The sequence below is a fragment of the Amblyomma maculatum genome, chromosome 1 (genome assembly GCF_055883805.1).
Source record: "Amblyomma maculatum isolate TAMU_Amacu chromosome 1, ASM5588380v1, whole genome shotgun sequence".
In the NCBI taxonomy this organism is placed as follows: Eukaryota; Metazoa; Arthropoda; class Arachnida; order Ixodida; family Ixodidae; genus Amblyomma; species Amblyomma maculatum.
Genome location: NC_139344.1, coordinates 112,077,429 through 112,104,659, shown reverse-complemented (window position 1 = coordinate 112,104,659; position 27,231 = coordinate 112,077,429). Strand labels below are relative to the sequence as shown.

At 41.8% G+C, this 27,231-nt stretch overlaps 1 protein-coding gene and 1 pseudogene across 5 annotated transcripts in view; one reads left to right on the top strand and one right to left on the bottom strand.

Moving 5' to 3' along the window:
* The window catches only part of LOC146203507 (procollagen galactosyltransferase 2-like), a 262,190-nt gene extending 235,720 nt beyond the window's left edge, over positions 1 to 26,470 (bottom strand). For all 5 annotated transcript variants that reach the window (XM_084588817.1, XM_084588815.1, XM_084588816.1 and 2 more), the window contains exons 1-7: positions 26,372 to 26,470; positions 26,012 to 26,262; positions 23,593 to 23,821; positions 20,677 to 20,741; positions 14,241 to 14,310; positions 11,760 to 11,967; positions 1,513 to 1,623 (exon numbers count right to left, since the gene is read on the bottom strand). In XM_084588817.1, coding sequence (XP_084444943.1) covers positions 1,513 to 1,623; positions 11,760 to 11,967; positions 14,241 to 14,310; positions 20,677 to 20,741; positions 23,593 to 23,821; positions 26,012 to 26,220 — 892 coding nt within the window. In that variant the 5' untranslated portion in view covers positions 26,221 to 26,262; positions 26,372 to 26,470. The remainder of the gene's footprint in view (positions 1 to 1,512; positions 1,624 to 11,759; positions 11,968 to 14,240; positions 14,311 to 20,676; positions 20,742 to 23,592; positions 23,822 to 26,011; positions 26,263 to 26,371) is intronic.
* LOC146203508 (uncharacterized) lies at positions 3,961 to 4,479 on the top strand (annotated as a pseudogene).
* Positions 26,471 to 27,231: the final 761 nt, after the last annotated feature.

Genomic DNA, 27,231 nt, shown 5'->3' with positions numbered 1-27,231 from the left:
AAATAAAGGAAAGACAGGAAAGAAGAAAAAAAAAACCCAAATCATGATGTGCGAAAGCTGTCAAAAGTCTTTAACGCAGTCATCAATTGATATACTAAAGGCAGACTAAAAAGGAAGCACGCAGACCACATTTATGCATAGTCATGATCAAAAGCACTTAGGCTATACAGTTTGCTTTTGAGTCGCATGTTGAGCATTCATGGCAACCTTAAAAAACCAAATGGCCTCCAAAGACTGGGAGAAGAGTTCTTCTTGCATTACAGACGTTTACAGCTCTGCGAATGGTCCATTACATAGCTTAACAGCAACCCCTGCGCCCTTAACTGCCCTCCACCTCACCTGGCAAAAATAACCTTCGACGGTGCAATAAATTTTATACTACATATGATAAACAAGGTACAACTACACCAGTATATTTTTCCAAATGCCATCTGCAAGAATCCTCAGGGACACATACCTCCAACATCACAAAACACTAAAGCAAATGGATAATAGGCACTGTAATAAGTGTACCACTCCTATGATAACTGAAAGCAAAGATTCCTTCTCACACTTACTTTAATTACAATAAGGGCCTTTGCCCGGTGCTCCTTAATTATGACCAAGGCTGGGCTGTATTATCCGAACAAGACAGAGTCGATGACGCAGAGCCAATATAGCTCAAAGCAATAACTGAAAACAGCCAAATGTCTCACGTGAATTTTCCCACGTTATTATTGCTTTTCATACATGAATACCAACTAAAAACCAAGTACCACTTGAGCTAGCATCTCTTCGCTCTGGCTCCTTCCCTGGATTAGAAACACACTTGCAATCCCACGAGTCCACAGTATGAGCAGGGTGGCGGAGCGAAGTAAACAAGGAAGAGCATATAAAAGGATTAGCAGCACTCCCAAAAAAGATTAGCTCTTTTCCAGTTTCATAAAATTTCACTTTGGGGCCTCTTTATTTTTTTTTTCCTCTATAGTAATATCCATAAGACTCTTTAAATTTTTGAAAATATGATACTCTTCACCATTGCATTCAAGGAATTATGTCCTCTCGCATGCACAAGGCTAACGAAAAGGGTTCTACTCAGAGTGAGAACAATGCAGAGAGCTATGTAACGAAAAATGGTAGGTGCAACCTTAAGAGAAAGGAAGCGTATAGAGTGGGGGGTCAGACAGGGCAAGTAGAGTGAAGAGAGGATAACCAATAGCTGCTAAGGATAACAAAGTGGATTCCAAGGGAAGGAGAACGTAGCAGGGGGTGGCAGAAAACTAGGTGGGCAGATGACTTTGCAGGGATTTAATTGACGCAGCTGGCACAGGACCAGGTTCATTGAAAGGATAGTGGAGAGGCCTTCACCCTGCAGTGGGTATAGTCCGGATGATGATGACGACACAAAATTGAAACCTTTACTGCAGAGGAGTGCAAGCAGCCATGACTACAAGCACACATCAGCAGCATAGATGCCACACGCTCCCTCTTGCTCACTGCTCCCAAGCATGCACAGTTAATCTATACACAAACCTGTCACTTCCAGCTTGAGGTTTAACAACTCTTCTGCCTCGTTTGCCGGGGACTCAGTGGGAGCCAAGATGTGACCATATTGGTCCTTGTTGCTAACAAACATCTCCACACCTGCAGAAAAAGGCAAAAAAAAACTTTATTATCTGTTGTAGCAGCGGTAAACGCGGCAACACCTAACCTAATCCTATGACACAGTAAGGCCTCAGTAAAAAAAATTTACTCTGGAACTAACCAAGCACAGCACATGACAATCCATGCACTACGCACACATCAAAGCCCATGCGAACCTACATCTAAGCACTGGTAATTTTCGTAATGAATGCTAATTACCTCAGCAGCAATTTTTCACTGCAAAAATTTTTTTCCTCGTTAACATGAGTAACCATTAGGAAATCTGATTTTTTTTAGCATTAGACACATGAATAAAAAATATTCACTTACAACACAGAAGTCAATTCACATAATTGAACTATACTGTGTTATTAATGCTGAGCAACACAGCAGAATGCCTTTAAAAAAAATCAAAATTAGGAAAAGCTCCAAATATGAAGCATTCATTGCAAGACAACTCGACAGTGAAAATAAGATACTGGAAGTAGGTTTTGAATGTGACGCCACAGAAATGCATTTCTTGGTACAGTGGCGAGGCATCAGTATGCAGCTAGTTGACCCAGATGCACCAAAGAGACATACACTGCCTTAATGTATGAGGACCTTGAACGTCAGCTCAAAATTACTCAAAGCACCTCATTTCACTGTTCGCATTCTGAGTGGACAAAGCCAAAGCTAACTAAACCTGACATTCCTTTGTTCCCCTGTGGTGAAATATGAAGCACAGAACATGGGGCTGGTCAAATGCAGCCCGCTCAGGCTTGCATATGCGGGACATCCCCGCATGCAGCTCCTTTAAACCTCAATCGTTGTTTCTCTAACACGAAAGAATTCCATGGTACGCCAGCATTTGCCCCTGAGTTCAAGTACTTGAAGTTATGCAACTAGTTACACTGTTTTGGAGGACAAATAATAAAGCAAATTACTAGTAGCAAACTATTGAAAAATATTAATTGGATTACAAAGAATGCTACCCCTTATAAAAAGGAATCACTGAATTACAAAGTTTCAACTGTGTCGTATTTGGCGAGCCTTTTTGGAACCCATGTTGACTGCTGCTGATGAAAATTGTTCTCTTTGACAAAAGCTATATGTGTGAGTATAATCTGCTCTAGAATTTGGCAAGCCACAGAGGTGAGTGAAATGCAGCGATAATTTGAAAGATTATTAGAGTCACCTGATTATTGAACAACAGTTATTTTAGCCATTTCCCAATATTTTGGTACATGTTTGTTGTGTTGTGTTTTATGGCACATAGGCAACTAAGGCCATCATGCGCCAAAAGCAAGGTTTAAAATCTGGACTTTGTTTAAGGGCTTTAAAAAGTTATTATAGATTCTAAAACTTATTTAGATACTTTGTTTCTTTTAAGAACGAAAATATGCAGGAAATGTCAATGAGTGACCTTTCTCCTAAAAGTAAGCTTGGGTGGAACAGTATATGTTCATTGTAAAATTGTGGGAAGTGCTTCTGTCGTAGATCTTCAAGTCTTGTACAACTGATTAGGATATGGTTGATTGTGAGCACGTCTCCACATTCTTCACAGGTAGGCTGATCGTGTTTCATTAGTAAAAAGTTATGTGTAAGGTGTGTGTGACCAATACGAAGACAACATAGAACCATTTCAATGAAACGCTCTTGGTGGCTACATGTTTTCCATTCCTCTACCACGGGCTTCAGTACGTGAAACTTGTTGATTTCTTTGTCCCATGAATCCTGCCATTTCTCTTTCAATTTTCTTTGTATATATTTTATGACATCTCTATGAGGTACATTTACTTGTTCTATTTTTGCATTCTGGGAGGCTGCAGCACATGCATCAGCTTTTTCATTTCCATTTACAGTCCAGCCCACTTATAACAGCCGCAGATATAACGAACGCTCGCTTAGTACGAACGAGGGCGGTGCTACCGTCAAAATATATATTGGGGCAATGGCACAGTGTCTCACATAAAACGAACTGTTGTGGCCTCAACACTAGGTTAGAGCGAACGCGAAGTTGTCGGGCCCCCGTAGTTGACCGAGCCGGCAGTGTTTGGCACGGTTTCGCTCGACTGCAAACCCGCGGCAGGCGAATTTCGCGCACTTTGTGTTCCCCTGACACGACGCGAACACAGAGCGCGCAAAGCGTCCCCCGGCGCTCCTTTGCGGGTAAAATAAAGTAAAAAAAGAAAAAGCGCAGGTTGAAAAATGAAAACGAAAAGGCGCGCGCGCGCAGTGACGAAAGAGAAAGTGGCGCCACCCGCGTCGCTGTGATGCAACCACGTAATCTGCGTCGGCCAATCCGGAAAGTCAGGCGCCTGCATCCAACGCTTGTTGATTGCGATTGATGCTGCCATGCCAATTCGCATCAGCTTGCTTGCCGCCATGTTGAAAGCGGCGTGGATGGAACTCACCGCGGAGTGCATAGCAAATTGCTTCCGCAAGGCGGGTTTTATGGGCCCAGGCAACGAGGACGCCATAGATCACCCACCGGAAGGCTGGTCGCACAATGACTTGTGGCAACACGTCACTGACACGCAGCTGGCCGGACCTGACGTTGCCTGAGACAATTTCGTTTCTACTGATGACGACGCAGACATTGCGGAGCCATACACTGACGAAGCTATTGTGTGTGAAGTGTGAGCCCTTCCTGACTGCCCAGAGACCGACGAGGACGATGACGAGGATGCTGCTCTACCGCCGGTTGCTGTGAACGCTTCAACCGCAATCGGTTACATTGCGTCGCTTAAGGAACTCGTGTGCAGCAGAGGCCTTGGCGATGAACATATTACCGCGCTGGAAAAATTAGAAAAGGCAGTGATGCGATCAGCTTTGAAGAAGCAGACATGCATCACGGACTTTTTTCAAAAATAAAATTAACTTTCGTCTCGCTTGCTCTTTTTGCCCGTATTATAGGTGGTCCACTTACTACGAACTTTGGATACAACGAACAAATGCCGCATGACGATCAAGTTCATTATAAGTGGGCTGGACTGTATACCAACGTGGCTTAGCACCCAGCAGAATTTAATTTCGTGTCCCCGTGCCCCATGTTTCAGCTGTTTTTATGCAATGTATTATATTTCCTAATAAGGGTTGGTGTTGCATTTCTGGCGTGTAGTGCTGTGATCACACTATGTGAGTCTGTGTAGATCATACTTTTTTCGATGTTGCACTTTACTACCTTTTCTGCAGCTAAGGAGATGGCATAACATTCGGCAGTAAAAACTGTTGCACACAAAGGTAGCCTAACAGTTTTTTCAAGTTTTTCTTCTACTACACCACTACGAACATAAAAAGTTGTTTTAGAACAGTCTGTATAAAATGCAGTGTGGTTTTTGTACTTTTCCTTCAAGGCTAGGAACTCTTGCATTATATGATCAGGTGGCGTCTGCTTTTTACGAAACTGTGTTAGTGAGAGGTCGCATACTGAAGGGAAGCTGTACCAAGGGGTAATTTGTTCGGGACTATGGACAACATTTGGAAGTGTATCGTATATGTTTAGTTCTTGGCATATCTGTTCATAACGGAGAATTAGGGGTCTTATTGCTAGCAGTTTATTGTTAAAAAGTATTCTAGATGGGCACTTTGTGACTACATAGTTGCAAAGGGTGTTTTGGGATGGACCTTATTTTTAGCACATAAGCACACGTGACGCAAGCACTGTTCTTCTGTGTGTGAGGGGTGGTTCATTTGTTTCTACATGGAGGCTATTTACGGGGTATGTTCTGCATGCGCCAGTTGCAAACCACAGGCCAAGGTTTTGCACAGGATCTAGACGTTTTAAGTAAGAGGCTCTTGCTGACCCATACACAACATATCCATAGTCCAGGGAAGAGCGTACCACTGAGTGATAGACACGCATAAGACATGTTCTGTCAGAGCCTCAGTGTTTGTGTGATAGCACTTTCAGTATGTTCAGGGATCGGGAAGCTTTCTTTTTGAGGTTGTTGATATGTAGTAGAAAAGTGAGTTTCTTGTCAAAAGTTACACCAAGAAATTTGTGCTCGTTTTTAAGTGGCAGTATTGTTTCATTTAGGTGCAGGTTAGGGTCGGTTTGTAACCCTCGTCGCAGAGAGAATAGAACAGCCACCGTTTTCTGTGGTGAAAATTGAAATCCATTTTGATCTGCCCATGTCGCCAGCTTGTTTATAGTAAGCTGCACTTGCCTTTCACATGTTGATACATTGGGGGATGTGTATGCTATCTGGAGGTTGTCGACATATAGTGAATACATTACAGATTTCAGGATTATTTTATTCAAAGAATTCATTTTTACCATAAAGAGAGTTGTACTTAATATACAGCCTTGTGGCACCCCATTCTCCTGCATAAAGTTCCTTGAAAAAGTTGAGCCTAGGCACACACGAAATGTACGATTTGAAAGGAAGTCTTTTAGAGAGTTCAGCATTCTACCGCGGATGCCCAAATCCGCTAGGTCGCGAAGGATGCTGAATCTCCATGTCGTATAGTATGCCTTCTCCATATCAAAAGAGACGGCAAGGCAGTGTTGTTTGTGTATAAATGCTTCAAGGACAGTGTTTTCAAGGCAGACTTAATGGTCAGTTGTAGAACATGCTTTCTTAAAGCCACATTGGTGAATGTCTAGAAGTTCCCGGGACTAAAGTTTAAAACACTTTTGAAGGACTTTGCAAGGCAGCTTGTGAGAGCTTTGGGTCTATAGCTACCAGGGAAGATTGGTGTCTTCCCTGGTTTCAGGAATGGCAGGATAATAGCTTTCTTCCAGGCATCGGAGATATTTCTGGTTACCCATATTTTATTAAAAAATTTCATAAGTGCTTCTATTGCAGGTGTGGACAGATGAGCAAGCATTTCATAATGTATTTCGTCTGGCCCAGGTGCTGTCCTTTTCCCGGAAGACAGCACCCTATTTATTTCTTGGGCTGTAAATAGAGCATTATATGGTTCATCTATGCTTCCACTTGTTGGAAGTTTTTGTTTTTCGGCCATGCATTTGAGCTTTTTAAAGGAATCTGTATAATGCGAGGAGCTTGAAATTGTGGAAAAATGTTCATCTAAAATATCTGCTTGCTCCTTTATGCTTGTTTGTGTGCTAGGGTCTGTTAGGAATGGCTAGCTTGTAAAAATTTCTTATAGATGAGCTTTAGGTTTTTGCTTACGGCTTACCTATTGAGGTATATCTCCTTAGGAAAGGGTTGGGTATATTTCCAGGCTACTGCCTTGCTTAATGACTAGCAATAATTCTGTGATGTTATTTCTTATTTTTTTAGCTTTCTGGTGCTGTCTCAATCTAGGGAGCCCTGTTCCACATAATATGGCCTTATCAATGGTAAAAATAGATTTAATGCAATTGTTAAATTTCTTCTGCTCTATGTTATAGCATCGGTTGCTAGCAGACTATATTGCTTCTGCACCTGTAAATCAAGGTATTTCCGGAATGTACGAAATTTGATAAAATTACTTAGGGCAACCCTAATCTATTGTTATTCTACTGAATTAAAGATGGGTGGGACTATGAAAATGGCTTTCAAAGAGTTAAAAGATGCAATAATAGGCGTGACTATGAGATTTGTTGGCTATCTTCTAAATAAAAGCAACTTGCATTACAGCACAAAATTAGGTTACAATTTTGTCTATTATTGTTTGTCTTGTTTCTTCCTTAGATATTTTAGCATTAAACGCTACTCAGAGTAAAGCCCCTATGTTTACATTATACAACCAGGAGTAAAATTATTTATTTAACAAAAAAAAAATTTCTACACTGTTTCTACACAAGGATTCTTTTTGTAGTCAAAAATACAAACTGACTAAGGCTGCCGATTTTAGCCCTGCTTATGTAATGGCCATTAACTGAATAAAGTGGAAAATTTTGCTTCCCTACCTTGTATAGTTGCCAACAAAAAGGTAGAGAAACATCCTAAAATGCTGTTTTGAGTCTAATGTAGATAACGCTAAAAGGTTCCACCTTTCTATTTAACGTCACCAAAAATGCCAATCGAAAATGTAAATGGTGAATACCACGTGCAATATGTTTTATGAAAGCCAGAAAGTTAAAAAAATAAAACAATCAATTGTTTCATTTTTTTTTTTTTTTTTTTTTTTTTCAGAAAAAAAAGTCTTACTGCACCTTTACTTTTCTTGGATCACCTCATAGGCCATCAATTATATCTCAAAAGGCCAATGCTAAACTCAAATTTCTCTGTGACGTAGCCCCTTCTAAGCAGTAGTTTGACTTCAGCATTCAGTTTCTGTGTAGCTCATTCTTTTTATTTCTTTTTGGTAGGTGGCAACTTCGCACTTAGTAGACAGCCTTACCCGGAGCGCAGTGGTCTCACATCAACAAACATAGCATCAAGCTCATGTCAGGGCATTCTGGAAAATCAGCCTCAGTCACGTGATTCTACCGCTTCCACTACGAATTTAAACCACAGAATGACTTCATGAGCTCCGACTTCAGCTCCAATCAACATGGTGGAAACTTCAATTAGTGGCCCAAAGTAAGCGTGCTTTTAATTTCAGCTCGCTCCTGAGTTTTTACACACGCACTCGATGAGTGTTCTCACTGTTTTATTCATATTCTCTTGGATTTCTGTAACCAATGCTATGCTAGGGCTTCAACAATGAGGAAAGCTCCACTACATGTGGCATCTTCTTCCGAATGTCAACCAAATGCAAAGCTCTTTTAGCCACATCAAGCCAGGTTTGACCCCATAGCTTTCAGAGAGGAACTCCTTGAGCAGTTCTAAATCTTGATTTCAAACCAGTTCACACTCTGCCGCCCTCTGCAAAACTTGCCAGCCAAAAACCACAAAAAGTTCAAAATGGTAAAAATTTTAAGCAATGCTATGAGTACTAGAAGGCCAAGAGAAAGCAAACGTTTTCAGTAACATTGCAATGAGAAGGGCAGGCCTTCAAGATAGACTTCTACCACGTAACATATTAGTTCCTTGGTAACTTTGTGTCCCTGCATTTTCCTAGTGTAGTAGGTAGTTAGAAAAAAAGACTCTCAACAATCACTTTGGAAACTAACTGCCTGGTGGACTCTGGTTCCAAACACTACAAAAACTTAGCAACTTGACGCTAGGCATGCTAAATGGCCATAACTAAGAAAGGAGACGGGACAAAACAGCACAGCATATTTTCTACCTTCTAAATTATTTTTATCATGGCTTTATTGTTATATTCATGCCTTTTTCAACTTTTAGTGTTTTTTTTTTTTTCATCAAGTTCACAGAGAGATTTTCCTTCATATCATGTATAATGTTTAAACAAAACATTTTCTTATGTTCTTAAAAGATTATCAAGTGGCTACACTTCAGTATATTTTATAGCAGGACTGAATGAAGATTTAGTTTAATGAACATTTTTTACAGAACCGCTCGGAGTTGCCGTTTTTTTTCCCTCGATCCCAAAAGAGTTAGAACAGGGTAGCCAAGGCAAGTTAACTGCATGGGAAGCTTCCACGCACTCGCCTATAAAACCTTTGCATGCCAATGAGTAATTGCTCCCTTATTACAAATCAACTCTACCTTGGGGGATTACCCTCAATAACCTATCAACTGTCTCGTAGTGCCTTCAAACCTTGCTCTTGTGGAGCCTGTCATTTCTTTTTCTGATCGTTTAAAGGATTAGAGGCACCTAATTTTAGTTGGTGTTTTCTTCTTTTAAATTATGCATTAAACATAAGAATACATTGACCACCACGTGGTATTCACCTACAGCTGCTAGATACTAATTTATAACTGAATTTCTTCCTTGATGCTGTTTTGGTTCCATCATCTGAATGGCTGTGATAAGTAGTTGACATTCAGGTTAAGTAAGATGCAATAGAGATGAAATATAATAGCTGACACGTAACTTTTATTCCCTACAAGACATAAGCCTGGCTGCTTAAAGGGTTGGAATGATGAAAAATGCCATGTTGGCAACTATATTGCCCTTTTTCTCATATCTCACACGACCTAAATGCAGAATTGACGTCACTGCCATCATTCAGTTGATGGCAGTGACCATAGCCTCCTCTATACACTTTGTGCCTGGCAACTCCGCGCTTCGCGGCCGTCGCCGCCGCTCCTCTTCCGTTGACAAGTTACGCCGCTGGCTGCCGAGAGATGGCGACAGTGACGTAGGGTCACCCTCGCCAGGCGAGTGCCGGGTGCGCCGTGTTGCAAAGCGGTCCGGATAGTCACGCGCTGCCACTTTCTCGCTGTTTCGTGGACTGTTCTGCAGTGTGCAAGGTCATGCTTCTACTTTTCTCTGCCTTCGGGTACTGCAGGAAGACAGCATTGCACTGGTACGCGCTAGCTTTGCTTTGTCCTTCCGGCGATCGCTGCGTAGTGTTCAGCTGCTTTGAGGCTTGTAAAAAATAGTGACAGCACTAAACACTGTGTTTATTAAGTGTCAATACTGCAATAGTAATGTTAGATGTGCACCTGTGATGTTTTTTTTTTGTTTGTTTTTTTTTTTTTTGCAGTGTATGCTAATTACGAAATTTTGTGATAAAATAGAAACACAAGATTTACCTGTTGTGAAGATGACTACTTTAAAGTGAGTTAAACAGAATCGTGCAAAGCCTATATTAGTTTTCCTTGACAACTAAATCGCTGTCCCTCTCTCACACCGGAAACTGCAAAACTCGTACTCAACCGCATTAAGGCCTGTGAAAAATAATGACAGCACCAAAAGTGTGTTTATTACGCATCAGTAAGGTAATAATAATTATAAATGTGCACGTGTATTTTCTGGACTGCGATGCTAACTTCCTCCCTGGTTAGCTTGCCTGTGTGGTATGTTACATGTGCTCCAGCGTGGTATTTTTTTCGCTAACTGCGCAATTCTGTGTTGCCTATTGTGACGATTATTTTGGAGTGATCGAAACAAAAAGATGCAACGCATATATTTGCCTTTACTTGTTTTTCAAGTTAAAAAAAAAAATGTTTGTACGACGCGCTGAATTATTGAAAATAACAGCTGACACCAAAATTGTTCTCCTTACAGATCTCAATGGCATACTGCGATGCAGTTGTTCCAATCATCTGTAAATCAAGCTGGCTTCTGAAGTGCTATCAGTGACAGCAGTCACCGTGAACATTTTTCCCGACTTGTGGCGACTATTCATCACACCACTTCTTCATAGTACCCTTGTAGCACAATTGCTGTTGTGAAATGTGTAAATAAATGCTGGTGCCTTTCTTCTTAAATTTTGTTTTACTTTTGTTTTTTTTTGTTAAGCGAAGACTAGCATTGTAATTTTTCTATTAGCATTGGCACTAGCAGAGCAGTCATGCAGTTCTTCGAGTCATGCGCAATTTCATGAAACCGCCTGTCATAAAATGTCATATAGCATTGGTGTTATTGCCTAAAAAGTATCGTGATCACTTGTTATGCTTAGTGGATGTCGGTCTTACAAGTAAATACACACAAATGCTGAATACGCGCAATTCATGCTTAGGAAAAGTTATCCCGCTAGTGATATAACAGCGCTCCCGCCAGTGCCAACGTTCGTACCTGTGCGCCTCGACCCCTATGTCAGTGGCGCCCTCTGCGAGGGGAGCGGCAGCGCCGCGCAACTTTACCCGACGGCGCCGCTCTATTGTTCGCGCGGCGCATTGACAGGCACAGAGAGTATAAAGGATGCTATGCAGTGACAGTATCACGGTATCAAAAAGAAATACAAATATAAATTATTTAGGGGATCCTAGGCAAATGCCAGGGGTGATCCAAGCATACTAATGTTGAATGCATCACTTTAAAGAAGAGAAAGAAAGCAAACAAAAATCTGATGTCTAGACTCCTTAAATGGCTTCTGAAAGTGCATCAAAAATACTGCAATGCTTTTGTGCATCTAGCATACTAACAAAAAGGTTAAAATAATAATGAGGTCTCTGGCTGACCTAGAGACACCAAATAAATGCACCAAAAAAATTAAAATAGAGAGCATTTGCAAGAATATAAGGCACCTCCCACAATACAGAGATATTTATTAACTCAGACTAACTCAGGCCCATCATGAGTTGTTTTGTAGCCTTTTTGCAACCCAGCAGTAACATCTCTTTTTTATTATGACAAAGAAGGAAGGATTACTAACACATACACTCCACTTGCTTTAGCTAAAATTAAGCCGCTTTATTGGCTTACGCAAGGCATACATGCTCTACGCCAGCAGACCTTACCTGCAAACTTGGCTGAATGGGCAAATGTTATGACATCATCATTTGGTCCCGTGTAGCCCTGCAGCTTTCGTGGATCATAAGTCAGCTTTCGGGAATCAGCATGGTTCAGGTTGATCAGTGTCGCAGAGTGAACCATCACCACAGGAAAAACACCGATTTTCTCTCTTTCAAGGATTGGCATGTACTCATCTGTGCGTTTATAGTAGCCCTGAATGAAGGAATGCAACATGAAGCTAAAAGTTTTGCTGGTATCCACATTCATGCAGTCTCATTCAAGCACACAATCACAACAGCAAACTCATAGAAAATACTCAGCAAGTCCTGTTGCACAATCAAAAAAAAAAAAAAAAAGCAATACAGGAATAACAGAGACACTTGAGCAGAAGAAGAATCAGTGGCAGTGCTGGCAGTAAAGGCCAACTTTCGCAAACTCCGAGCTAGCAGCTCAAGCTGTATGTGCATTGAAAATAGACACCAACTGGCCTCACACAAGAACTTCTTCAGGATTTTAAGAGCAGGAACCAAAGAATAAAAAATAACAAAGCTGCATACACCTTTCTTTGGACATTGAATATCGAAGTATTGAATGATCCCTCCCATAATATAGTCCGAGAAAAATTTGTAATCCGAGCCGCAACATTAATCTCACTCAATGTATAACTGAACAGACGTGCGTTACCCAAGAAGCCTGCTCGCACATTTAACCTGAAACTACCTAGCTGCCCTTTGAGTTGCCATCATGAATTATTTGCCTCCCCACCCCCAGCTTATAATTACACCCATACGATGGCCATTTAGTTGCCTGCAAGGCAAAGCAAAATGGTGAGTAAAAATTATTGGGATGCTTCAGTCACCATAAATGTTTCTGATGCACTTTTTTGTCATTGCAGCCCAGGCTCACTGCTGCTGCCTATATCCACTTGATGACTACATACTTCCTTGGCCTTCCTAGTTATTCGGGTTGCTGCTCCTGCTGTAGAAGTACTTGGGATCAACTGAGCCAACCAGTCTATCACACACAAACAGAGAAACATAGAATCTACTGCATGTGCAGCGAGTCTGTATTCCCTGTAGCTGTAGGGCACTTACAGTCGGCTGTGGATCCAATCCAATTACTTCGGGCTATTTTTCAGTGTCCAATTCTTGCACCATGGCCATGTGACTTTATGATGTTCCTTCTACGCCCCACATGCTCTTGTATTTATTTTTACTCTATTTTCTAGAGCTTCCAGTAGGTTATAGATCCAAACAAACAACTTCATTTCTCACTACAATAGACACAGGTGGTGTTGACTCTCGCTCTATTCCAATGTGATGCACAGAGCTGTTCACAACCAAGCACAGTTGCAAACTGCTGCTCCCCACCACATTTGACCATTTCACATGACCACATCGTCTCACGTCATACACCCGAATCAGTGCTTGGACATGTAACCTGTCAACTGCCAGAGCACCTGCCAACTCAGCAATGTTACATGGCCACATGACGTTGCAAACCTCACCAACCAATCAACCCTTGGCCATGTCACATGAGCTTATGATGTGACGTATGATGTCATCAACCTCTTGAATAATCAGCAATTTTTGTAAATAATGTAGACTTGATCGCATTATGTGAAGTCTAATGTATCGCATTAACAACATTTCACTATGCATACCTTAGATGCTTGGTTTGGTTTGGTTTGTGGGGTTTAATGTACCAAACCACTTAGACTATGAAAGATGCCACAGTGGAGGACCCTGGAAATTTCGACCATGTACTACATGGGGTTTAATGTTTAAAAGTGACTCAGAACATGGAAGATGCCGTAGTAGAAGGCTTCAGGTTAATGTTTACTCGTCTTTACTGCCTGGGGTACTTCAATGCGCTCTGACATAACGCAGTACACATGCACATTGCCTTTCACCTTTATCAAAATGCAGCCGCTGCGGCCAGCTTCGAATGCACATCCTCACGCTCAACAGCCGAGTGCCCTAAACACTAAGCTACTGCAGCGGGGTTCACACATAGAGCGTTAGAAAACTACAGTCATTTATTCCCTTAAAAAGTACTGCTATTTACACATAAAGTTTGCCTCAGTGCATGTGCATACAACCTGTGTGCAGACCTAGTATTTGCGTAGCACTCATAAATTAAGGGCTTTGTTCGAATACAATTTTCCTCTTGAAATTGTGATTACATCTCAATTCCAACTGGCTCCCACTGTTTTCTTAACAGTTCCATTTGGATCTTTCTCACTGCACATTACTGGGCAACAAATCTTCAGAACTGAGAATGCAGCTGTCTGGAGAGGAAACAAGGTTAAACAGTCCAGACAGAGGAAACTACAGAAGAGAGGAGCGCACAAGTTTATGCCTTCCTTTACCTCCTTGCACAATTTAAACATACATCTTCAGTTATTATGTTGACTATATTTACTACTACTTGCGAGTTGAGTCTTCAGAAAAATAAAATGAAATAAAGCAGTAATGGGAACATACCTTTTCATTCATTCCACACCAAAAATTTGAGTATGCACTGCGGGAGTCCAGCATGGGGGCAATGATAGTCCTGTACACAAAAAAAAAAAAAAAATTATAACATCAGTGTAACCAGGCTTCTCTTCTGCTGTAAACCAAGCCAGAAAAAATATGCTAAGACCCCAAAAATAATTGTGTATTGGACGGAGGAGAGTCTATACATTTTCCAGCAGTAAATAAACAAAAACAGAAAGGCATGGATTGTACAAATGCATGAGAACAAAAAAACAACTAGCATTTGTGTCACCCATGCCACTAATCTGAGGCCAAGTACCAGATATCTTGCACTTAGAAGCTCTCCCAGTAATCTTGCTTTAATATGACAAGATTTAGCAGGAATGGTTTTTGGTACGATAAAAACTGAGAAATTGTACGTAGGGAAAAGAAGAAAAAAAAAAGGGGGGCTGTTAGTTTCAGCAAAGCAACTACACATCAGGCACACATTTTTTTTTAGCAACAAAGTAAAATAAGTTCGGAATTCAGGCCCAGCTACAAAGGCACAACAATAATTGAAGGAGAACAAACACAAAGGTAACCTGTAATGAGTTCGGCAGGGTGGTTACAACATTAACAAGGTTATATTTAAACAAGTATCTAATTCCCCTGAACTAAGGTTCTTTTACTCCGTTGTTCAGATATAAACTGATAGATAATTTACAATTTATTTCTTCACAAATTCTACATCCCTTTCAAGAATGAAGCTGCTTGAAAAGTGAATAGTGAATATCGTGAGTATGTGGTTATCAGCTTAAAAGAGCCCAACGAATAAATGCAACAAATAAATGAATAAACTTTTTTCTGTAAAGGAAGGCCTGGGGCCACAGTTGGGAGATGAGGAAGAAGAGGAACAGGTCGGTAATGTAAAAGTTCATCTAAAACTAATAAGAGCACTAGCTGGAGACAAAGTCAGAATAGCCCACTACACAGGGTGAGAAGCCCCACTTCAGACTGCCTGTATAAGGCCACTTCATCTACCATTTGCAGCAAGGCTGTCCTTAATGCTGTGGATGCCAAAAGAAAGGAGTTGTTCGAAGGCTACAGCATCTGTGGGTGCACCATGTTGGGTAACCAAGGCGTCCTGCCACGATCAAAGAAGAAGCAGTGCCGTAGGTATTTGATGAAATTGGTCTAGTTTAATATTGCCATCTGGTGTCCCTGATGTTCTTAGGTGGCAGTACGGGTATTCCAGTAATTTGTGCTGATGTGGAATCAGCGGCAGCAATTGTGGATGATGTGGCGCTAGCCATTTGTGGAAAATACGAGGAGTGTAGTGGCACAAAGTTTAGTAATGAAAACTTCATCAGCCCAAGGTAGCTGCGGGCTGCCAGCGAAAAAACCCTGAGGGGTGGTATCATGAAGTCAGCGACAACTTGCATTCCTGAGATGGTTCAGACAAAAATGAATGGCAATCTTCCTCTGATCACATAGAGCTTCAGGAGCCATGTATGGGGTTTGCTCGTCGACAGGGTGCAGCGGAGAAGTGGAAGCAAGTAGGCGCTCCCCGGCCACTTCATGAGCGGACTGATTCCCCGTGCCAACACCAGTGCGTCCTGAAGTCCACATGATACAAAATGTGATGGCCACATTCTTCGAACATAAATAAAGTATGATGGACCTTGGTCGTGATTAGATTGATAGAAGTAGGTTAATTTAGTTCAATTGTGGTGGCGTGACTGTCTGTGATGGGTCCATTCCAGAATGAAGTTTCACCCATGACGAATGTAGGATTCGACTGAAGGTATTTTAGTGCATTATAGATCCCCAAAAGCTCACCGTTGGTCAGGGTAACTCCTGCAGCATAATCAGTGTGAGGACCATTAGAAGACAGGTACTCCGGGAAAACCCAGGCTATAGCACCTATCTTTTACAGATGCATCTACAGAAATGTCCATTTCGTCATCAGCTTTAGCTGACGTGATTCACTGCGCTGCAAGGTGGCTTCGTATCGGGGGATCACATGAATTGATTGGCTACAATGTAATGCTACAAGTTATTTCACCACATCACTACATGCAAAGCCATGACTCTGGATGATTGCTGCTTATGAACTAATGCAAATCTCAACTTGACACACTGCAAACTCTTACAGACGAACTTTTTCATCACAAAACATAAAGTACAATTACTAGCTAGCAACCTCTGTTCTTACACAAAAGCAAGTACGGATGTTGTGATCAAAAACAAATACTGATGCCCAGATAAAAACAGGCAGATGTCGTGTTAGATATCACAAATTCCTTCGAATGTTTTGATTGTGCATTTTTGATTAAGAGGGTACATATACATCACTTTTTTTTTTTCTTTAAAACAACACACAGTTTTCCAGCAAGTTTTAGTTACCAGTGCCATGTTCATCCGATCACCATCTATTTCATGTCCATCATGTTAGTATCAGACTATTTTCAAGTGCACACATGGTTATTACCCAATCATGAGGTACCTACTGCAGTGGCTGAGTGATTAGGTGCTTGGCTACTGGCCCGGAGTACCCGAGTTCGAACCCAGCTGCAGCACCCAAATTTTGACTGAGGAGAAACACAGAATATGGGGAACACTTAAGCTCTGTCTTTAATGAAGGCATTAATGACTCCTGTCTGCGGCTCTACATGCAATTCATTGTTCGTGCACGTATAACCCTGCTCATTTGGGGGGAGACGTGCGTGAAAATACAAGGGTTTGCATCAAAAAATTGCATTTTTTTGTTTTTGCTTGTTTTATCTACACCCCTTCCTCCTTCATGTCCACCAACCTCTGTCTTGAATTTAGAAGAGAAGTAATAAAAATCTGCGACGTAACATGCGAGGTGATGCACCAATGGACACAAGTAAACTGCTTTAATGACGGCTACAAATTTCAAGCATGGTGTCTACCACTTTTGTGATGTTGCAGGAAGGTAAGAAGGGCGTTTTGCATTTTGTCAGTTCTCTAGCAGTTTTCAAAAAGAGACTAGAAACAAGTTTGCTTCTGTCCCCAAAAGCTGCACCACCACTCTCGAAAATGACGCCGCCATTGGCTCAAAGCTGCTGTACCGCGTGTTGTCAGGTTGCCACACTGTTGTCAGGTTGCCACGCTGTTGTTCATTCAGGGACGCACAGGCTCCGAGCAAGTTTTGGAGAAGCTAGGTATCCTACTTCTCGGGAAATACCTCTCTTCTCGAGAATTGATTTTACTGAGTAAGGTGCGTGACAGTCTACGAGTCTCAAGGATTTCTACTAAAGAAACTGCTGAGGCCAAGTCCAATTGTCACCACATGACAAAGAAAGCTAGCACCGAGGACACATTTCGTAGGCAATGCGAGAAACCTAGACACACTGCAGGAGAATTCTAAGAAAATGTGGTACTTTGAAGCTTCTAAATCTGCATTTTCCGAAAGTTGTTTTAAAAAGCGTCATGTTCATTACTAAAATGTAAAAATTTTAAAACCCTCTTTTCTTTGTTGTTTTCAAGCAACCTTACTGATTCTACAGGACATTACTTCACCAGCCAATGTTGTATCACTATGAAATCTTTAAGGACGTTCTTTAGTATTTCCAAAATACAGCTCCGCTATTTCTGATTGCAATTTGTTGCTGTGAATCAGATATAAATTTGCAGGAGCATTGCAATTCCACCAATAAAACAAAACTTAGAGTGTAAATACTTTCTTTATACCTTCAAAAACTTTATATTGGGCACAAGGACATATCGTGGCACCACCTCTCGGAAGCGCCCGCATGACGAAGTAAGTGGGATAACGCACGTTGAACGGCTGCTGTAGGATGCTTTCCTAGGCAGTTCAGTTGCCCGTTAGCATTACGTTCATTTATTTATTTAATATATATCTTGGTCTGGGCCTATATAAGCTTATTTTGAGGTATGAGACTCAGTCATTCGGCAAAAATGCACTTCACCAAATCAGAGTTATCAAAGTTGGCAAGCTTTACTGCTACCACGATGCGCACCGGCTGCAGCATTTCTGCTGCTATGAAAAAAAAAAACTGAAGCTACCACACAACCAGTCAGATGTGAGCAGTCAGCGCACAGGTAATGGGATTCCTGTGCAAGAACAGAGGACTGTCAGGAGCCTGAAAGTTGAGCACATTCACATAGCGGCGGCGGAAGCGGCACCGTTCACTTGCTCCCTTGAACACAGTAGAGCAAGCAAGTTTGACTGCGGGGATGACATGGATTAATTTTTTTAGCAAAGGGGAAGACATGTGTTCCACACAGCGAATTTTTGCGCTGACCACCGTCATTGGAACTCTTGGTTAGAGCGGATTTTTGTTTTTCCCACGTACAGTAGGGTATTTTTTTGTTTTGTTTTTCTTTTTACACATATCTCGATCAGCACATCCCAACTTGCATGCAATGCTCTATCTTTCGTTTATTCATGGACTCTGTCATTTGAAATTACTACAGTATTGGAGACGCTGCCTAGGACAACTCACCACGCTCACCAACTCTATGGACAAAATCTCACTCACTTAAATGTCTGCAGCGCACATCACTCGCTGACTTTGTCCATTCAAATTTTAATTAAGGAAGGAGAATTCTGAGAGCTTATGTTTCGGGTAGCAATGGGAGCTTGAATCGGGTTCCCTTACTTATGTCCGGGTACAGAGCAGTAACGGACCGTAACAACAGCTTAAATAAACTTCAGCAGCCTTAGTAACGATGCAAGATCAAAGGTGCAGGCTGGCACTTTATATCAACCCAAACTACAGAAATAAACGCGACTATCAGCTTTTAAAACGCACAAATTCAATCGGGCGTCTGCTTCAGCAGCAGTAAGAGGAGTCACGTGATCCCACTTTCTCCCCTAGGTCGACGCCAGCGCCGTTTGCTCCAATGGTGGCGCTCACGCCCAATACAGAACACTTTATTCTCATTGTGTATAGTGCATCACAATGAAGGAAATGACATTTTTTTCACTGATTTACAATATTTATACTGGCATCAAAAAAAAAAAGGTGCACAAATGCAACCCTACATTTTAAATGGACGACTTGCAAAACTTCAGCCAAAGTAGATAGGCAAGAATTAACACCAGATTTGAGAACAGCTCCTAAAAACTGATGAAACGTGAAAATTTCGACCACCTGGCTCTAATATTAAGAAAAATGTTTCATTGTGAAGCATGTCCCCTTAATTACCAATATCTTAATTTGTGCCTCTAATACCTCACACATTCTTAATAGCATATAACCCTAAGCTAAAATGTTATCCATCAGCCAGTCTTAAGCAACCATCCGACCTCAATAGAAATACCTACTTTAACCAAGCCATACAAATAGAAGTGGCGTGCCAGACTTCAAGAGCCCTAGAAGGTTGATTCGTATGCCACCCTCCCATCTCAAACAAGCATCATGAGTTGGTAGGTCCTTGCAAGTGTCTGATATGTCGTCTCATTATGCCACACAGCCTCACTGAAGGGAGTTTTCAGCAGCAGTAAGCATACCCAATTGTCTTCGTTTACGTCGGTTTCAGCTGCATATATAGCGCACCTAAGCAACACTTCCAGCCCTTAATTTTCAGTAAAACCCCCTCAGGCGATGTGTGTGCCTTCTTTTTGTACATGCATCCTGAATAGTGTCAAATTACCATACAAGAGGGCACAATGTGTGAAAATATGGGAATAAAACAACTGTGTCAAAATGTGCAAAATCACCCACGGTCCAATTTCAAGCCAGGGATGACAATACAAAAAACTGTTTTTAAGGTGGGCGCCTTTACATTTTACAGTAGCTCTGGCATGGCTGCGGTCAGTGCAAGCATTTATTCCTTACATTTGTTTAGCAAAAATGACTGCATTAAAATGGTTAAAATGTGCTGATTTGTTTACTTAATGAGCTCTTGTGACAGAATTTAGTCAAAAGCTATATAACTGATAACCTGAAACCAACGTTTACCCATGACGTAGGGAGATATGGTCTTGACAGAAACTGCAATATAAGGCAGCAGAGAAAATGCATAATTACGCATTTGGGATGATAGGAACCTTTCCTGTGCATTCTTGGTGTGCTCCCCCAATGGACGAGCCAGGCTCATCCCAAGCTGAGTGTCACTTACGGTTCCTGGTGAGTCTAGTGGCCCCCTCTCTGTCCATTTTGCAGTGGTTAGGGTTTGTATAGTATACAGCCAACAGATGATGGCATCGGTACTAAACACCATTTTGGCTCAACTTTAGCAAAAGGAATGTCTGGTAGGGAGTCAATGAAATCTGAAAGATTTAGAATTTCCCACTATTTGGATGATAATTTGCACCTTAAGGTGATGTCCATCTTCAGCAATGTCTTTACTAGTGACATGTGAGAACACATCTCATGGAATCACTAACATAACTTCACATATAAGTTTCCCACTTCCTCCACAGTATATAGACCGACCTCTCACTTGGATCATCTATACAAAAGCTTACCTGTTTTCTTCAACAAGGTCCTGTATTGTTTTGGGGTTTGACAGCAAGGCATCACCATCGAGAAACTGGGAAGAGAAAAGTGATATTTGTGATACAAGAACCATGAATTGGTGACTACTACAGCGAAACTCTGCCATAACTCCACCTATAGTGAAGCTTCACTGATAGCAAAAATACTCATTCCTAAAGCAAAAACAATTGAAAAAAATCCTGATAAACTGCAGTAATAAATGCTGCCAGCTTCGACGTGTTAATAAACACACGAATTCTCATTTATTTCTTCGAAACACCGGCGCCAAAAATAAATCCAAACTCTGGGTATTTTCTATCGAACTGACATGGAAAAACTTGTGGTGGCAGTTCTCAATGTGCAGCTAAACATTAATCCAAGCTGGCTACTGTTACTAGTTAACCTTTGTGAATACCAGTTCTGCGTATCTGTGCCTCCCACTGCTCCATGGCGTGGATATTAAAGGGTGCGCTAACCTCCTCCTCTCGCATTGACTTTGTTCATGCATATGACCATGTTCTGATGCTCCAACTCTGGTGTCAGAGATATCAGTGACCCCAGAGCCATCTCTCATCCCCACTCTTAACCCTGCCCCGTTAAGCTGTGTCCATAAGGCTGTAAGAGGTAATCAGCGGATGGCCTTCTGCAAACAGCTTTCGCTGTAGAAATTTGGACCTTACAGCTGAAGGCAACCCCGAGACCATCTCAATCATTCTGACTGGGATCAACTCAGATGGAGCCAATTTAAACCAGACATATCCTGACTGGAATCAAGAAGCTTATGTGGAAACTATTTTGCGAACTATCTCAACAGTCTCAAGTGATGTGAATGAGCACTAAAAGATCGGATCAGATGCTGCCCCCAGTGTGAACTCAAAGGCTGACCTCAAAGTGTTGCTGTGCTCTGAAGACGAGTTTACTGATGCAGCGTCCTGTCTGCCCTACATATACGGACCCGCAGCTGAGTGGGATTTCATAAATAGCTTCTGTTCTACAGGGCACCTACTTTGCTCTGTGGTTGATTCTACAGCTTGCTTTGTTTCAAATGTTATTACTCATTAATAGGCCTGTATATGTAGGGCAGATGGGACACTGCATCAATAAATGTCTTCAAAAGCACAGCAACTCTGAGTTCACACTGTGGACAGTATTTGCCTAGACACTGCCAGTTTTGCAAAAACGAAGGCCAAGAAAAATGTACGCCACTTTTCAAGCATACAAAGATTATAGGCTGCCCAAAGGACAGAAGCGTGCGTGCTGTCATTGAAGCCTTGCACATTTCATTTCAAATATAGGCCTGAAAAGTGTGTTTGTGAGGCAGCAATTCACCTGCACAAGATGCACAAGAAAGACCTTAACTTATTGAGTTTATATAAGATGAAGTCGTTGGATGCAATGGTATGAGTGTTTGTTGCACATGCGTTATGCTCTTGAAGGAAGGAGGCGTCGCTCCAATAAATCAGTTGCTAGTCTACACTCGCCCTGTCTACTTCTTTTTTGTGTCTTGTCCCCTGCATAGTTTCATGTTTTCAAAATCGTGTCTTACCAACTAGCCCCTCATCGCTTACTCCTCAAATTGATGGACTATGCCTTTTGTTCTGAATAATGTGTGCTGTACTGTTAACAATGAGCAAAGCTGAGTGCATAGACACAATGTCACTTTCTAGTGTTTATATTTTCATTTTGTGTTTTTAACATGACAGTATTAAAGGTTGTATGCTCCTGAAAATCTGGCGCTGTCAGCATAGTGCGTAAAAAATGACAACCATGCCTCCGGCAGGTGACACTGATTGGTAACTTGGCTGAGTTGGCAGGAGCGGTCAACTCGAACAGCTTCTTTGAGATGGAAGAGAGAGATGGGAATCAAACCTAAGAAAGACCTTTGGACGCCAATTCAGACACACTTCCCCTAGGCCATGCAAGCCCATTCGTATGGCTTGGTTAAACCGATGCTTTGTATATTTTTTTCGAGTGGTCTTTCACATACTGTGGTAGCTTATGACTGTATGCTAATGAGTATGCAAGATAGAAGAGAGACAAACTATGGGATAAGGCAAGTGGCAAAGTGCATGTGCACAAATGGGGACTCACAAAGGGAGCCACAGACGAGAATCATTAATGTTGCTGCGTCATAAACTTAAATATCATTTTGATGAAACTGAAACTCCTGTCTTGGCACTCACTGGCAGTATGAATAAACACATAGAGAAAAACCAGCCACTTTAATGTTGTTAACTGGGTTATTAAAAAGGCATCCTATTTTCCAACTTTCTCACTTAGTTCTGACCACAATTTCTTTGTACATGCTCAACATTTCTGCACAGTTAAAATTTGTTGCACTGGAGCAGAATAAAATAGCTATACGAGTATTTCTTTTCAGCACTGTGAAATAGTAAAATTTTCCTAACACTGATGTAACAAACTGTCTATCCCCAAATCATAAAACAATTAGTCATTTCATGCTCCATAATGAAATATTCTGCCCTCATTGAATGCAGGAATTAAAAACTTTCACAGTGCTCTCATGTCAAGCACCAGATGACATGACTGAACAGGCAGAGCAAAGCACAATCTTCACAATGAATATGCTAAATGTGATGAATTTAGAACAAGTGGAATGTTGTTAGAGGGCAAATTATTTTCTTGCATGTGATAAAGCTCTTCTTCAAGAGCTTACACGGATATAAGTAATGGCCTGAACACCCAAGGACTTTTCAAAAACATTAATTCTGCCTTCACACTTTTGCCTACGCACCTTTCCATTTGAAGTCAGTCAAATTTCTTTACGCACAGTTTCAGTAGTTGCATAACGCACCTCTTAAAAGTAGTTGGAAGAAAAGTGAGCACATACTACATGTTTGCTTACACACAAGATGAGCTCATTGAATATCCCTTCGAATACTCACTAAGACAAAGTCTGCCCACATTGCCCGAGCAACATGGATTGCCTCCTCGCGTAGTCGTATGATATGCCAGTAGCGCTCTGATGTCCACTTTTGCACCCCGTCTTCGTCAGGAAAGAATGCATCACCATCCTCCTTGGTCACATTGACATTGTGGTAATCACCCGACGCCTCCTCAGCCCAAGTGTTCACCATTTCAGCTGTAGTGTCAACACTGTGGTCTGTATAAATCCTGCAAAGTTTCATCATTCACATGACGAAGGATGACAGCATCTAATGAACAACTGCCTGTTGTAAAATCTTGTTTATATTCTCAAAGCACAAATAAGCATTTGAGTTTCAATAAGCCATAATTTTATATACAAAAATGCTTTAATCAGTGAAAATAATGAGCTCTGAATCTGGGTAAGGTATTCAGAATAAGAACATGCAATACGAGGAAGATTCAAAGGTAAAGCAAAAAAGGCTCACTGACAAGCTTTATCCCACAGATAGATATACTGACACACAGTAGTAGGCTTCCCAAACACTTTATTTTTAAACATAGTCACCATGCTACTCTAAACACTGGTCCCTATGGTACGCCAAAGCATCGGTGCTGGCATAGAAGAAATATGCATGGAGTTTGTCACAGAAGCCTTGCCATGATAGCTTGCTGGTTGGACTATCAGAAGCACCGAAAACAATGCACATGTGTTGGTGGCCAAGCAAAATTAGGCATTGTCATTCGGTAACACAACACCTCTTGAGGGTCATTTTCTGAAGCTGGCCTCCCTAACCTGCTCCAGTGTATGAAACAACTGGCAGCATTCGCTTTTACTCTCCGAGTGACAAAATTAAGCATAGCATGTATTCGTCGGAACACCATCAGAAGGCCATCACCGTACATTCTTTCTTTTTTTGTTTCGCAAATGGAACTGAGCAGCATTTCTTCAAAAATGGAGAAAGCAAGGAAAACGTGCTTATTCTCCCCATAGCCCGGAATTGGCATCCAGTAATTCTCTTCAGACTACTGAAAAAGTATTTCTTCTACAGTAGCTTTGAAATCTTGGTGTGCCACACAAGAAATGTTAGGGTAACCATTGTGACTATACTGGAAACTAACATGTACTAGTGACATACCACTGTATATCAGAATACTTGCCTGGAAATAAAGGTTATTCATGTGAGCTCTTGTTACCATACTTTTTGTACCATCCTCACATACCTGTAACTAGTCAGACAGCTGAATCAAGAAAAGCACAGCCTTTTTCAAAAGTTTAGAGCCAGGGAGGTCTGCTTCAAAACTGTGTAGTAGTGCATGAAAGTCCTTCCCTTCTTAGATAAGACAGCACAAAAAATCTTCTAACCCTTCAGGAGATTTCCAATACTGGGAATACATTATGATTCACATGTTGTGGCCCAAAAGCAAACTGGATTTTGCACTTTTGACAAAGACCTAACTTTCCTTTTTTATAAGCTAGGAACAGCACAATCCAAATCAGTGATAAATTTCATTAAAGCTCCAATAATTGATAACGGCTAAAGTATTTCAAAAGTGCAAGATATCAAAGACTGCAAATTCCATGACACTGTGGCTGAATATACCCAATGACTCAATTTAAAAGGCACCATACTTGTAACAAGACCTCTGCAAAGCATGTGTGTCACTCAGCATTTCCTATGCCAGTCGGTTCTTTAAAACCGCTTCTGCAATATCAGCACAAGAGTGATAATTATTTCAAAGGACGAAACTTTCAGAAGCCAGTAAATCAAGCTCACTGAGAATGTAGCACCAAATGCATCTAGGTGTTATTTCCCTACACATAGAATGCATAGGTAATTGCGCCGTACCAATTTTAATTGGCACACGTATTAACGAGACACTTAACCCGCAACATGTAGTGCGTGTAAATAAGTGACATTATTTTAACTATTTCGATCTATTACAAAACGTGAAGAAAAAGTAATCTCGTACAACCATTTGCCACGTGGCGCACTTGCACGCTGCTTTTCACTATAAGTTTGTCATTTGGAATGAAGCAGACGACGCGCAACTAGTACGCGGACGGTACTAATATGAAAGTACCAATATATACGGCACCAACCCGCATCAGTACGTGCTCAGCAGTGATGAGCCAATGAAATGTCCATAGTAGGTAGCGAGCGAGATCAATACGGTCAAAGATTATTTACTTGAGTCTCGATTGCAGTTGGCATCTCGCAAAGTATACATCACGTACTAAATGCTCCTGCTGGCATGAAAACCACTAATTTGGTAGAGTGTACTGGTTTTTTTTCTCATTACGCTCAGTAATTTCATAGTCACATCGAGTTTCTATGCACGACATAATGTACTACCATACAAATGCAATTCACCACTACAAATTCCGCGGTCATGAGTTATAGTGACTGCACTTAGCTGAATCGCTAATTAACTTACCACAAACTCACTCTTGATTTAGGATAGCTTTGTCGCTCCAGGTAGCCGAAGAAGTGTGGTAGTACGTGCGCCTTGTTTCTCAGCACGACAGCGATTAGCAAAGTCGGTGACTCCAGTTTATCGTCTCTTGTCGTACATCTCACTACTCCAACCGATGACAAAAGGGGAATCCAGAAATGCAGGCAGAAAAGGACCGAAAGGTGTCTCATTATCACACTTGGGCCAAAGCAGCAGTTTCTTTGACTTTAGCGCTGCAAAAGAAGCGAAAGCGTGCTGTTTTTATTTGTTGCTGTGAACAGGTGAACGAGCTATCGAACACATGAAGATGGGGATGAACGCGTAGGAGCAGCGAGAGCGCACCTGAAGCAGGATCCAGGATCAAATCCAGAGCGAAACAGGTAAGCGTAGAGCGATGGCGATGACGATGACGATGCAGCCCATGTGGCTCCGCCCGGAAAGGTGTCCCAAGTGGCGGTCGCGAGAACTAGCGGCGCTGCAGTCGACTCTTGCTCCTTGCCGGGCGCTGTCGTCTGCTACACACGGCGCGGAAGCATGGAGCGGCCGGCACACACGTAGCTGTTAGGTGTTGCCATGCCGTTGTCAGATGGGGGGAGGTTTGGTTGCATAAGGCTCCGCGCCTCAAGATATCGTATAACCCATCAACATGTTGCCGTTGCACTCTATATGGCTGCAGTAATATTATAACTACTCCTGATCCGTCTCCGCCACTCTCTGCCCCGCGGCTGCCAACGTCGGCGGCTGCAGCGGTCTTCTTAAACGCGTGCCCGCGCCAGTCACTGCGCGTCGGCTGCGTTTGGCTTATTTCTTTCATTTTGTTTTTATTTTGCGACATCGAGACTCTCCATGCTGACCTGTTTTGCCCCAGGGTGCAAAAGCGGGTATCGAAATGAAGACTCGAAAGGCCGTCATTTCTTCGCGCCACCGAAGGACCCTATCGAATTTAAAAGATGGGAGCAAGCCCTTCATAGAAAAGATCAAAAACTGACTTCGAAATGCTGGGTTTGTGATCTGCACTTCGAAGAGGACGACGTCCTAAAGACCTTTCGGCATATAATTCAAGGTAAGGAAGTAATTTTGGATCGAGTGATATGGATGTTGGCACCAGGCGCTCTACCAAGGGTTTTTCTTTCATTGCCAGCGCACATTTCAAAATCGAAGCATTCTAGACCGAAAAGAAAGTCACCAATTAGGATCGCGCT